Source organism: Penicillium concentricum, assembly GCF_028827145.1.
Source record: "Penicillium concentricum strain IBT 3081 chromosome Unknown utg000002l_segment0_segment0, whole genome shotgun sequence".
Lineage (NCBI taxonomy): Eukaryota > Fungi > Ascomycota > Eurotiomycetes > Eurotiales > Aspergillaceae > Penicillium > Penicillium concentricum.
Window position 1 is genome coordinate 7534032 of NW_026622755.1, and position 13620 is coordinate 7547651.

General features: G+C 48.6%; 5 protein-coding genes across 5 annotated transcripts; 1 reads left to right on the plus strand and 4 right to left on the minus strand.

The window, feature by feature from the left end:
- Positions 1–1710: 1710 nt before the first annotated feature.
- N7517_006579 (40S ribosomal protein uS14) lies at positions 1711–5565 on the minus strand (the record flags this gene model as incomplete). The annotated part of the gene is made up of 6 exons (XM_056724309.1): positions 5413–5565; positions 5308–5331; positions 5134–5176; positions 4990–5046; positions 3232–3569; positions 1711–3181 (listed from the first exon to the last, which is right to left on the minus strand). Exons 1-6 carry the CDS (start codon positions 5448–5450, stop codon positions 1711–1713), a joined length of 1971 nt encoding a protein of 656 aa, XP_056580559.1. The 5' UTR covers positions 5451–5565.
- Positions 5566–7632: 2067 nt separating this feature from the next.
- On the minus strand, positions 7633–9456 carry N7517_006580 (uncharacterized protein; the record flags this gene model as incomplete). The annotated part of the gene is made up of 7 exons (XM_056724310.1): positions 7633–7752; positions 7814–8023; positions 8080–8508; positions 8558–8883; positions 8942–9049; positions 9103–9339; positions 9393–9456. 7 exons carry the CDS (start codon positions 9454–9456, stop codon positions 7633–7635), a joined length of 1494 nt encoding a protein of 497 aa, XP_056580560.1.
- Positions 9457–9652: 196 nt separating this feature from the next.
- N7517_006581 (uncharacterized protein) lies at positions 9653–10027 on the minus strand (the record flags this gene model as incomplete). The annotated part of the gene is made up of 3 exons (XM_056724311.1): positions 9653–9686; positions 9750–9822; positions 9901–10027. 3 exons carry the CDS (start codon positions 10025–10027, stop codon positions 9653–9655), a joined length of 234 nt encoding a protein of 77 aa, XP_056580561.1.
- Positions 10028–10286: 259 nt separating this feature from the next.
- N7517_006582 (DASH complex subunit DAM1) lies at positions 10287–11124 on the minus strand (the record flags this gene model as incomplete). Its single annotated transcript, XM_056724312.1, has 4 exons — positions 10287–10485; positions 10562–10619; positions 10683–10734; positions 10813–11124. 4 exons carry the CDS (start codon positions 11122–11124, stop codon positions 10287–10289), a joined length of 621 nt encoding a protein of 206 aa, XP_056580562.1.
- A 380-nt stretch (positions 11125–11504) lies between these two features.
- N7517_006583 (CRAL-TRIO domain-containing protein) lies at positions 11505–13287 on the plus strand (the record flags this gene model as incomplete). Its single annotated transcript, XM_056724313.1, has 4 exons — positions 11505–12518; positions 12569–12610; positions 12661–12760; positions 12812–13287. The coding sequence occupies 4 exons, from the start codon at positions 11505–11507 to the stop codon at positions 13285–13287; spliced, it is 1632 nt and encodes a 543-aa protein (XP_056580563.1).
- Between the last annotated feature and the right edge of the window lie 333 nt (positions 13288–13620).

Below are 13620 nucleotides of genomic sequence, written 5' to 3' on the forward strand. Positions count from 1 at the left end.
TACACGTCTCATAGCAGAACATGATCCAAGCTAATATCCAACACATACCCGATGCATATCGTCATGTGGTGTCTCCCTGGGCTTGTACAACTTCCATGCCCTAAGCGCCCCCCGGATTTAACCTGGTTCTCCATAATATACAACATACGAAGCACAATTCTACTTTACCGCAGACATTCCCAGTAGCAAAGAAGCAAACGAGCTGTCCGAAGTCTGAGCCAAGAGCGAGCCCGATCTTGGCGATTGGTAAATCGACATCCGTCAGCATCCGGGGGCCTAAAAAAGTCTGTCATGTTAAATCCACGCACCTGCACGTCCCTAGGATCTGCGTTGGAAAGTAGATCTGTTAATCCTATGCCCGGAATGCAAACTCCGCTTTAGATCCGAACCCCGAGCTATACGGAGTATATGTCGCCGACCTCGTGTTTAGACGTGAATCATATGACTCATGCTCATGCCATAACCGTAACTAAGCTGATCTATTTCGATTATCAAAATCGGTGGTTTTACTAACATATACTCCCTAACGCCGTGGCTGTCCATATACTTCCATGGCGGCTGTGGCCGGCTATAATCTGACGGTGTGACCTGGCCAGGGCTGCATACCTCGATTTCTAATCCACTCTTACACTAAGTGACTAACCAACTAACCACTGATATTAATCTAGGACCCTCAGCTCTCGTAATGCCAAAGAAAACAGAATAGAACTTTCAAAGTTTCTAACACTCGGCACGTCCAGAGCTCCGAAATATTGCCAAGTGAAGCCTGAATAATCGGAAGTCCGGCACAACTGCTATCCGTACTCCGGCTCTGATCTAGCCGTTTCTCAGGGGCCAGAATGGGCCAATGAGCTTAGTGTGAATACCTCGAGATCCCGTGTGATCAGCACAGGTGCAGGATTCGGGCATAGATACGAATACAGCCGAATACGACAGAGGTAGTAGGGATTAGCTAAAAGCGCTCTCAGGCTAAAAGTACGAGACGCTAGGCCGCTACTGAGGTAGCGCTCCCGAGGTCTTAGCACACTGGCGGGGTTTAGCGTATTCACGATACTCAGAAGGCCTGGGCAGTGAATATCTTGGGTGATCTGTGTTGCTGCGTCTTTTCAAACTACCTATGTCATGGATGGTTAGGAGAAATATTTTTAATACCCGAAGTTCTGTGTCTGTCTCGCTCATGGAGTACTGTAGTCTTTTTGGACCGATGCACGTCGGACATCGGGCATTTTTAGAGCCCTGGAGGTTCCAATGTTGCCCAGGGTACGAACCAGGGGGTTAAGCATTTTATTGACTAATTCTCCGCACTATCCCATATTGGGGGATTGAAGAGACAGTATATTGAGAGTCTTTCCCGGAGTTTTTTTTTTTGAATATCTTAGTGTTATAGCTTGGATGACTACATAGAGATCAGTCCTCTCGGGCGCCCCGTAGAATCTCTTTTATCTGATCATACAATCCTGTATCTTCCTTCGCCCACCTCCTTCCGTTAGGAAAGACCGCCTTCCGAAGAGTATTAACGCATGGAATCAGTGGCCGGTAGTACCCAGTAAAGTACTCATTCGCGGACCTCACAAAATCCGCTTCCTCGGATATCTCGCCTTTCTTCATACCAGCTAACTCCTCTGTATCAACAAAATTCCACTTGTCGAACCTTGCAACAACTCTTCCCTTATCTGGCCCGTCATAGTGAATGCAAATCCAAAAGATCACCTAGAAAAATGATTCAAGATCATGCATAAAAGAATGTTGCTCGCCTAGAAGCGAGCCAATTGCCATGAAGGCCCTTGTGCGGGTCTTTCCAGTTGCTCCCGAGACACCGTCTCGCTGCTCTCTAATAGCCAAATCAAGATCAATTAAGAATGACGGCCATGAAGGGTTATTTTTGTTCTCGTTGATCATGATATTATTGACTGGGATATCTCGGTGAAGAATTCCTGCCTGTTGCAAAGACTGATGTCCCGCAATGCAACCCTCTAGCGCGGCAAGTAGGGCCGGGCGAGTGCTTGCTTTGTAGATTGGTTTACCATAGTCGCGCAGGACGACACGCCGATGAACTCGATTTGGCAGTGGGTTATTAGATTTGCTAGGAGATGCCGAACAGGGTCGCTTATTAGGTGGCAGAGAGGCGCCGGTTTGACTAGAAGAGCGCTTCGCACCGGACCTGCCGCTGCTCCGGCCCTTTCGTGGAGTACCAGCCACACTTATGCCAGTCGAGAGCGCCAATCGTTCTGCCAATCGCTCTGCCAATCGCTCTGACCGATAATTGCTCGCGGTTCTGATATCCAAGCCGCCACGGACGTTGTCCCGGACTCGGAGGCAAACCGTCGCATGATGATAATACCGTGCGACATTGACAACCCCTCGTTCGGTGGCTTCTTGAAGAAGCTCGCCTTCTTCGTCGCGCTCTGTGTATTGCCAAGAGTCTTTAACAACAAGCGGAACACTAGGGTCCGCTTCGCGATGCGCTTTCCAGCATGTTGTTGCTCGGCCTGCGATACAAGGTGCCCGTATTATCAATGTATCGAGAACGAGACGCTCGGTCTGACTGTTTTGCTCTATCTCGATAAATCGCTGGCCGTCTTTCGTGATAATTGTAGGGTCAAATCCACATTCCTCCTCGCTCATCCATAGGAAACCGAGAATAGTGGATACAAACTGGGGCCCATCCTCGTTAATGTCAAATCGTTCGGATGCGACTCCTCCGAGACGGTCAAAGGCCCATATCCTCATAAAGGATCCACATATAGTAAAACCTAAGACAAATCGACGGGTATGCTGGGCCGCAAGGACTTCTCTAGCGTACCTCCCCAAGTCAAGCCATGCCTTAGAAGCGGTGTCAGCCGCCGGATTACTTTTTAGCTCTCCAGGCACGAGGATCTGTGACCACTGACACCGGGTGTCCTTTCCAGCGCTAGTGTCCTTCACAAAGCCGATATCTAGCTTGCGCTCTGCTGTGGAACCCTGGATGGGCTTGTTGGGCTGCGCCAGTGGCCTTCGCAGGTGCGTCACAGAATTGTAGTCTGCTGAAAAAGTTGCCAGCTTCTCGCTCAGATCTGCAAACCAACTCAAGACATCATCCTGATTTGCATCTTTTGGCCAACCTTTCCACCCACCGGCAAAAAGAGCATTAGTACCTTCCGTACATCTTTTGAATACGGCATCGGATGCTGTTTGAAGACCACTGACATCTCCAAAAAAAAGGTTGAGCGGAAATGTGGGAGCCCTACATACAGAGGCCCAAGCTCTGATTTTAGGATCCTGTCAACATCTTGGCGGTATTTAGAGGAGTTCGCGAAGCTGCTCGTCTTTTGGAGCCAGGGGGTTTGTTGGAGGGAGGAGGCAATCGCTCGAGGGGGCGGCGTAGATTTCGCTACAGATCCTGCTGCAGCAACGTCAACAAGATTCCATATCTGTTCATCTGTTGATGAGTCTACAAGAGATGCTATGAGAAGTGGTTTGATTTGATCAAGATCGAAATCATTAGATAATATGGCGGAATTGAGCCGACGCAGATCGCGTCGAACGATTCCTCCCAAGTTGGACGGCAGAAGACGAGCGGCGGGAAGGATCTGAAGAGCTATCAGGAGGCTAGACGCGAGATCTTATAGATCTGTACTCGAATTAGCGAAAATAAAGACGTGTGATGGAGTGCCTCACTCTCCTGCTTAAGCTGATCGACGGCCTTATCTGGTGAGCGTAGATTCTACGCCTTCGCAGATTAAGGTGAACGTGGCTCGGAATCCATTCAGGCCATCCCCGATAGGGTTTTCGATGATCACCCTCGATCTGATTTGATCTAGCATGGCATAGTCCTCTCTCTGCCACCCACCAACTTGACTTTGGTGGGTGGGAGAGAGCGGGCGGGGACGCGATGGTGAAAACGCGATACCACGTGATTTCAATGAGGTTAAGGTAGGGAACATCTGAATTTCTTCTTGGTGTTAGCTAGAAGGATACTAATTAGCTATAAAGGTACCAGAAATGGGAATCATAGCACGGAGTAGCCATGCAGAGCCCATCACTCTACGTACTATAATATACCGACGGTACATATATGTCTACATGTATAAAAGGTACTCCGTAATATAACCAGGGACACATATGTTCGCCCTATCAAAATGGAGTCTGCGGGGACATGTCAGTTTCATTAAAGATGATTATCCCCCTTGCTAGTGGTGCCATATAGAGCCCTACAAAGCATGGGCCGTCATCTAGATTGTCCATGCAACCGAGGCACCGAAACCTACATATTTAAGAAGTAGAAGAGTCCAGACATATCCGATCTGGTGACACCTAGAGCCGCTACGAAGAATTCGTAGACTCATATATCATCGGTGCACCTCAGAGGCTCACCCAGCCAACCATCAAAAGCTACACCAAATCCAGAGACAGACAGAGCCATGCAAGTAGCACGCCCGCCCTCATCCAGACCACGGGCAAGTTGTACGGCAATCCGGAGGAGAAACAATTCCCAGAGAAAAAATTCCGTCATTGAAATTGTTAAGAAAAAACCAGGATGAGGGAAATAACAGAACATCCTCGTTTTTCAAGACACTCCACGCAACAACCCCAAATCCTCCCCTCGGAGCCAAGATCTGATTTGATTCGCAACCCCGGGACAACGGACACGCAGGCCCGATGTCTATTCCTCCATTCACAAAAACATCAAAGACGCCATTTTTGAGCTCGTCTGAAACATTGCTCCACTGGACGCTACCGTAGTCGAGCCGGGTGCGTAGATGGATTTCGTGGATGCGAACGGTTCGAGAGGAGGGAGTCAGTTTTTTTGATCGCTTAGCGGTACTGTGAGTTGAGAAACTTGTGGTTAGTGTTGTGCTTTTGCAATGTGCATGTGTGGTAGTGGTAGTGGTGGTGGTAGTGGTAGTGGCAATTTGTCGATTGTCGATTGGATTTTCATGTCGGATAGTGTGGTTGCATGGTATTCGAATGGGATCGGAAAGGATTGTCGAGTGAGGGATTGAAACGAACCTTGGTGAAACCGATGTCAGTGGACTTCTCACGGAAGCACTGACGGCAGATGTTCATCTAAAACAATCCGTATTAGCCACATAAGTCCAAATCACGCCACATATTGCAGTATGCAATATGCTCGAGGGATCGGTTTCTCCTTACGCCGTACTTGCGGATCAGACCGGCGCGGTGGGAGCAGACACGGCTGAAGGCGCACAAATATTAGCAAGCCTGTTCCTTTTGTATCGATTTTCGATTCCATCCAGGCTTCCTCCAAGTTTCATTCTCGGTGTCGACTGGATCGTTCATCGGGGAATTGTAGTAGGGAAAACACACCATTCGCGGGAGCCCTTGCCGTACCTATTGGGCGAAGAGAAATTCTGGTTAGCTTGTCGTTCTTTTTCGAGATAGTGCGTGGTGTACGGTGCAGTTTCGACTTACTTGCGGGGCCGGCTGTACCAAACGCTCTCGTGAGTCATCTTGAGGTTTTAAAGGCGGGACCTGGGAGTTGACGGGGTTGTTGACGGGACGAGGGTCGCTGGCGTTGGGCGTTAAGAACGGAGACAAGAGTTAGGGTTGGAATTTGCGTTGTGTGCTGCCCCAATGGGGAATAGGGCACGGGCCAACTCGCTTGAGTTGCGCTAGCTGTTTTTGGTGGATCATGTGACTAATGGGCGATCACCACATCTCGATGCCTCAGGCTTCCAGATCTTATACTTCAAATATTTCCAAGGTTGATGTATTGACTGACCTTTCTTTTTTAAGGGTGCTATTGAGAGATATTTCGACTTAAATTTAAAACGCCTGGAAGCTGTAAAATTAGAAAGAAAACGTGGGGCGCGCTTGTAAATCCAATAAAATAGCTGTATTGGCGGAACTTCATAAGGTTATGTGCATAAAGGCACTACTTCGTACTACAGCTATGATTAATTCTCTTTTGAATGCATGCACCACGCAAATCTGATGAGATATTGGCAACGGTCCTGTGCAGCCAACACAACTGGCCTACTCTCGGAATAGAGCCCTCTGTCGCTTTCTCCATCCGATCCCAAAGCCCGTGGACATCTTCTTCCCCAGAGTCAAGGAACAATTGCCCTAGACTAGATATGAGGATTGGGGCAAAGCCAAGAAAGAAAATTTGTAACATGTCAGTTTGATGATACATCTTGGGATAATCAGGATAATCCCTGGAAAGCTCATCAGAGTGTCTCATATTACCGTTTGCAAGCATAGAAGAGTGCAGAAGAAGCGTGGTGATTAACACAAAGAAAAAAAAAAGATGGATGTACAAATTGTGCTGAGATAGATGCCTTGGTTATTGGCAAGTGTCCAATGGTCGAAGGAATTTCACAACAATGTGGTGTTTGGAACCAGGAGCAGCAAGTAGCAATGCTTGCCCAGTACATTGACCACCTGACCATCAGCCGAGGGAATATCTGGTGTCTTCAACTCTTGCCGCGTGGTAGTCATGACGTCCGAGAAGAAAAACGTTGGATGATATCGTGCTCTCGAAAGGGCCTTGCGCAAGTTGTCATGGGGAAAACCTGAATTGTTATATTCTTCTCAGTGTGGCCAGGTTGACTGGGTGCGTCAAGTTTGCAGATTGTGAAATCCAAACGGAAATTCAGCATCTGTGCTCTTGCTGCCACTCTCGACCTTGCTCTAGCACTTTGCTGTCATTTTCTATATTTTGTTTTCTACAGACACCTGGTATTTAGAATGAGGAGCAGCAAGTGGCAATTCTCACCTAGCACATTGACGAGCCGATCCGTGTGATATCCGGTGTCGGTGTCTTCCGTTCGTGCCGCGTGATGGTTTCTAAGAACAAAAAAGATGGATGGCATCGTGGTCTCAATGGCTCATGTATGAGCTGTCATGGGAAGAACCTACGACTTGTATTCTTCTCGATGTGGTCAAGCTGAATGGGTCAGGGACATTTGCAGACTGGGAATGGAAATCCTGCCACTTGTGATCTTGCTGCCGCTCACAGCCTTCATCTAGCACCTGATGGTCATTTTTCTATACTTTGTTTTATTTTTCCCGTCAGTTCAATCCACAACCAAAGACTTCTCGGCGATGATCATGGATTTCTATCTGGTCAAACGGTCATGGCCTCTCAACTCATCCTACACATCTACCGTACTGGTGTCCACCAAGGTCCTCGCGGTATCCCGACGCGCTCATATCTTATCAACGGCCTCTTAATATACACTATACTTCACTTCAGACTCTCGGCTATGCTCGCAAAATCCCAATGCAATTCAGTCACCTTGATATATCAGTGTCCCGGGGAGGAATTCTATTGGGGCGGGGGAACGAAGTGATCGGCCGAGAACGAGCCACTGGCGAAATGGTCTTCGGGATATTCAACCTGGTTTGTTCTCAGCTTCGCTTGCAAGATTAAATAAACTGATCTAGTAGCTGGGGAAGGATAGGAAGATGAAAATTGAAGTATGTTCCCATTCATTAAAATTAGCTGGTATCCCGTGGATCCTTTGAAGTCCTCTACTAGCGTAGTTAAGAAAGACTTTTCCTATAGGTGGACCTTTTAGCTCAAGTATCAATAGTACAGTGTAATACTAGTACACGCAAAAGAAATAAGTGACCGCCGAAATATGAATCTTATTAATTCAATTGAAAGTCTGTCTGTGTACAAGGGATTCACTTCTTTGGCTTCTCGGCCCGGATACAACGGGCACTGTAAAAGAGAAGATAAGCATCCTGGCGCAGGACATCCGCAACACCGGCGACGGTGACCTTGTTGTCATCCATCAATGCCCACTATAAAGGCAATTCGTTAGCACAGACACAGAAAGGAGGAGTGTTATATAGTAAAACAAACCTTGTCGTTGTCAATACGGGTGTAGGCATAGTAATGCCCAGAGTCCATTGTTCCTTGGTGAACGATGACCGTGGACAGGTCGTACATGTAATCCGACATGTCAACGGGAAGGTTGTCTTTTCTGACCGTGTACGGCAGCATGTTCACAGACAGAGGGAAGTCGATGTGACCGTTCATTTTCTCGGAGGAGTTAGAGTTATGTTCATAACGCTATACGAATGTCAGCATGGAATCCCATTTAAAAGTAATCTGAAACTCAAACAAACCTTGAGCTGCATGCAAAGCATAACAGGGAGTTTGCGGATCTGCAGGCGTTTGGAAGCCCGCTGGGGAGTGTTACCACACTTCTCGCAGTGGTAAGCAGCATCGGCGTGAAGATCTTCAGCGGCAGTGAAGCTGTCCAGGCAGCCGAGGAGGGTTCCAGTAGTGGAAGAAGTAGAGCGACCGAGCTTGCGCTTCTTGTGCTGAAGCTGAACGTCAAGACTCAGATCGGCCATGGGATCGTGGGTGTTGGTGGTTTGGCCGCATTTATGGCACATGACGCTGCTGCGCAGTTCGCCGTAGAACATCTGGTGGAAGAAGCACTCGCATGGCTTTTCGTAGCTCTCCACGTGTCCAGGGGTGGATGAGTGCAATTCGTTAACAAGGAATTGGAAGTATTCATGGGCGTCTTGCTGGCGGTATCCAGCCATCTCCTGTAAACTAGTTAGCCAGCTCTGTTGTTCAACTCGGATCTCGACGTACCTTGGATTTCTGCCAACCATGGTGAAGCAACAGGGCTGCAGAGACTGACTCGTTTCTCTCGGCGCTGTTGAACTCCATGAAGACTTCAGCTGTCGCACAGGCGAGACAGTCCTTGATCGCACATGTGTGGACGTCATGGCCACCTCCCAGGAAATAGGCAGTGAGGCTAGGGTCGTGCAGCATGGCCTGCAAGATAGAAGCTTGGTAACACGTTTGACCCATGTTCCAAACACCACGAGCGCCCCGAATGGCGCATGGGTTCTTGTGGGCATTGTTCTTGACATAGACCTCGGAGGCCGAGTCTTCGGCCCAAATGGATCGTCCATCTACCAGACGTTAGTAGATGTCCATGAGTAAGGTAGTTTGGAATTTCACGAGACTCACCGAGGGCTTCAAACTTGCCAGAGGGGCCACGAAGTCTGTCCAGGGTGTGGTCATAGATAAAATCGACACACTTCTCACAAAAGACAAATCGGTTTCGAGACTCAAGGTCTGTCATTGTGTAAGTATGAATCAGCCTAATCAGTCAGAAACCATTGGCTTACAAAATACATGTCCTGTGGCCGCAGTATGCTCTGCTCGCTTAGACCCCAGACATACTTCTGTGCAACTCAAGCAGTGATACTTGGGCTTCAGAGACTCGACAGTCCGGAGGCCGGTGGTTGGAACGGCAACGGTGTCTGTCTTTGAGAACGGAGCTAGCAATTTGTATTGCTTGCAGAATTGTTCTCTGAACTGGCCAGCAGTCTTCTCGTCTTTGGAGAGGATAGCCGCAAGATGTACTAACGGGAGGTCAGTTGAGCATAAATGAGTCACGGCAATTGTCAACTCTTACCACAGCCAAATGCAGCTTCAGAAAGAAGCTGGACAGAATCGAGGGTTGCCATAGTGAGCGACATGAGTGTGGTTGGATAAGACAGAGTAAAAGAGATAGGATGAAAGGGAGAAGGTTAGGATCAGAAGCAAAAATCAAAGATATGCGAAAAACACGTTATTAGAAGTGCCAGACTTCTATCCACGTGGAGACAAGAAGAGGAGGTTGAAAGAGAGTCAAGGGCGAGAGAAAGGCTGGTTATAAAGAGACTAGGTATAGCCTCAAGGACTCCCCATGAATAGGGCCAGCATTGCACTGTAAGAACAATAAGTATCAATGATATGTTCAATGAGAGTAAAATGGAACAATAGAACTCACGAAAGCAAGTGAATAGGGACAATAGCAGACGAACGGATGAAAGCTACACAGTCCACCAAGGGTTGCGAATGACCTGATTCGATGTCACAACCAAGTCCAGATACTTGGACTCTATTCAGGCAAATATAAATATAAAAGTATATTAACTAACGACGAATGGGGGTCAAGTTGAGGATTTCAAAAGTAGTCGGAGGTTCGCCATCGGGCGGTAGTTTTTCGCCTGACTCCGATTTACCGCCGGATAAGAGATCGGACAGTTTGGCAGAAGCCAAAAGCATTTACTTTTTTTTATGAGAAGTATTTCTTCAGTATTTAACTATATAATGTTGGTTTTTATGTTGTACAACCTTTGGGTGACATGTCATCCGATGTAGTTTCATTCAATGGTCATTTCTAGTGAATCATAAAGGCACATGTGCCAGCCTGCGGATGAAAGCTATACATAAAGGTCCAGCTCTTGGATGCCAATAGTCAAACATGTAGCATGAACTGATTGTCCATAATCAGGCCATTGTAAGTGCTCAGGCATCCAACTCTTTATCGAGTTCCAATCCCTCTGCCCCGAGGCAGTGCGCTGGGACGAGTGCCACGAGCAGTACCTCGTGTAGTATACCGGCTGCTTGGTGCACCACGAGCAGTGCCACGCGACGATGCTCGTGAGCCCGCAGCATACCTGGACGTCGGTCTAGCGGAGGGGGTCGTGCTCGGATTCTCAACAAAAGTCGTGTCCGTAGTCCTGTAGCGTAAGTACCCATTAGCTCAAGTGTCCTTGTCCTCCAGATGGGATTTGTCTCATTGCTCTCTAGACTCACATAAAGGTCATCTCGCCATCATCAACCTGTCGTGTTGGTTCTGAGTCTGATTCCGCCTCTGGGTGGCTGTTAGTACATCCGATTCACCGCAGGTAGTCCCCACAGAGAGCCCTCGCAATACCTTTGTCTTCTTCATCCTGCTTAGCCTTCTTGAACGAGTCTGAAATTGGAGCCTGTATCGAACGAATCAGCAACCCTGTCGCGCGCTATCACCACTGGCACCACTGTCGGCGACACATCTGCGATCATACCTCTGGGAAATCCACACAGAATGCATTCATATTCAACCCGTAGAGGAAACTGGCAAAACTCTCACTGAAGCGCGTCAGACTTTCGTGCATCAGCTGCAAGTGCATGAAGTTGGCCTCGAGATCCGCCATCGAATCGGCCAGCTCGGCGAATTGCGGTTCCAAGGCATTGAAGGCGGGTTGTGTGTATCCTGCATTTCCAATGCTGTTTCCATATCCGTGGGCTTCCCGTATTGAAGAGCGCGAGCTGGGGCGCAGGGGGGTTGTGGGCCGGGATGAAGGTCTCGGGCGCGAAGATGATCGAGGTACATCCATGTCTGTGATATGGTTGAGAATGCGATTGGTATGTTGAGAGACAATGGGTCAACAATAATAGGCGTTGTTATTGCTAAACAGTGGATTGTTGTCGGAGTGATGTGAAGTGGGTTGTGTTTGGGATTTGTTGATTTCCCCGGAAAGATCTCATACGCGACACTTTTATACTTCGACTTTGGGATGAAGATTGGATTGTAGAATATATATAGTATATAGACTTGAAGTAAATAGAAATACCTCGAGTTAATTCTAAAACTAGCACATCTATTAGGCGACGATCTCCCCCCGCATCGTCATGTCCTTGATTCCGCTCTCACATATTTTCTTCCCTCTCCCAGGACTCAGACCTAGTGCTCACTATCACCTCAATTATATTGCTTATGCGTGGAACAATTCTACGTCGTCTCTATCCTTCGGCCAAGTTCCCTGTCGCTCGGTATTCATTTGCGCGACCCTTCTGCACACACCCAGAACCAAAGAAGGCTTCATCTTTTTGGACCCTTACATTTACTCTCGCTATCGTTGGAGGAGGCGCTTGGCTCCAAGACAAATACTTCAATCCCAAAAATACAACCACTTCGCAAGCCCGGCTTCCTGAAAAACCCTCTCTCGGAGTAATCGATACCCTCGCGACGATGCCCGCCGAACCCGCCCCCGGAACAGTCGGGAACCTTACCCCAGAACAAGAAGTCAAGCTACAAGAATTCTGGGTCCTGGCACTCAAAGTCTTCGGCCTGACACTTGAAGAACTCGAAGCCTCCCAACCCACCGCCACCAGCGATGCCGCAACACCCGCCCCAGCCCAGGATAAGAAGAAGTCAAAGAGCCGGTGGGGAATTTGGGGCGGCGCCGACGACAACACCAAAAGTGGTTCCGACAGCGGCGTCACTTCGATCAGTATCGCCGATGGCGACGACAAGTACGGCCAGTCCAAGGAGTTCAAGCAGGCGCTGGAGGACATGAAGCCCGAGGAGATTCGCACCGCGTTCTGGAGCATGGTGAAGGGCGATAACCCCGATTCGCTGCTGCTGCGATTCCTGCGGGCGCGCAAGTGGGATACCAAGAAGGCACTTGTTATGTTGATTTCCACGATGCGCTGGCGACTGCTGGAAATGCATGTCGACGACGATATCATGTTCAACGGTGAGGCGTCGGCTGTGAAGCAGGCGCAAGGCTCTGATCCCAAGGAGAAGAAGAAGGGTGAGGACTTCCTCACGCAGATGCGTCTGGGTAAGAGTTTCTTGCACGGTGTTGATCGCTCTGGTCGGCCGATCTGTGTTGTCCGTGTGCGCTTGCACAAGGCTGGTGATCAGGACAATGAAGGCTTGGAGCGGTTTACTGTTTATACTATTGAGACTGCGCGTTTGTTGCTTGCGCCGCCGATTGAGACTGCGGTAAGTATTCTATTATGTGAGGATTGTGTCTCGGAAGCTGACTCTTGCAGACTATTATCTTTGATATGACCGACTTCGGTATGGCCAACATGGTAAGCTTTTTGTATGAACATCATCCACGCTATATACTGATGTTTTCCAGGACTATGCCCCCGTGAAATTCATGATCAAGTGCTTCGAAGCCAACTACCCCGAGTCTCTCGGAGCAGTGCTCATCCACAAGGCCCCTTGGCTATTCTCAAGTGCGTATCCCAGCACCACATACGAAACACCCCTTTCTAACCATAACCCAGGCATCTGGACCGTGATCAAGGGCTGGCTCGACCCAGTCGTCGCAGCGAAGATCCATTTCACGAAGAACCGTAAGGATCTCGAAAACTTTATCCACCCAAGCCAAATCATGAAGGAGCTCGAAGGCGACGAAGACTGGGAATACAAATACGTTGAGGTGCCGGAGAACGAGAATCCCAGCATGGCCGACAAGGAAACTCGGGACACCCTGATGGCCGAGCGCCAAAAGCTCGCCAAGGAGATCCAGGATACTACCATTGAGTGGATCCGCGCCAGCTTCAAGAAGGAAACTGACGCTGCCTCCGCTGCCAAGGAGAAGCGAAATGCTTTGATCGGTCAGCTGCGTACGCAATACTGGGTTCTTGACCCGTATGTCCGGGCTCGCTCGCTCTACGACAGACTCAATGTCGTCCAGGGCGGTGGAAAGATCAACTTCTATCCTGACTCGGAGAAGAAAGTGGAGAGCACATCGGCATAAGCTGTGCATAGTACATGAGTTGGGGTGTGTTTGATGTAGTTGATTTCCATACTTATCTGCTAGATATTTAGAGTCTTGATTTTGCATGTTTGTAGCATACGCAGACTTGGTTCTTGTTAACTAGAGGATATACGAACATTTTGGTCTACATTTAACGGAGCATAGTCCGTAGATCCAACTGATTACCTCCTTCGGAGGTTTTCACAACTTGATCTAAACTACCACTACAGTCCTTCCTTCGACAGAAGAACGTGTACGGTTTACAGCGATGTCCCAAATCACAACGCAAAAGTATAGAGATAAGTCGGTTTCCATTGTTCTTGAGTTGGTTAT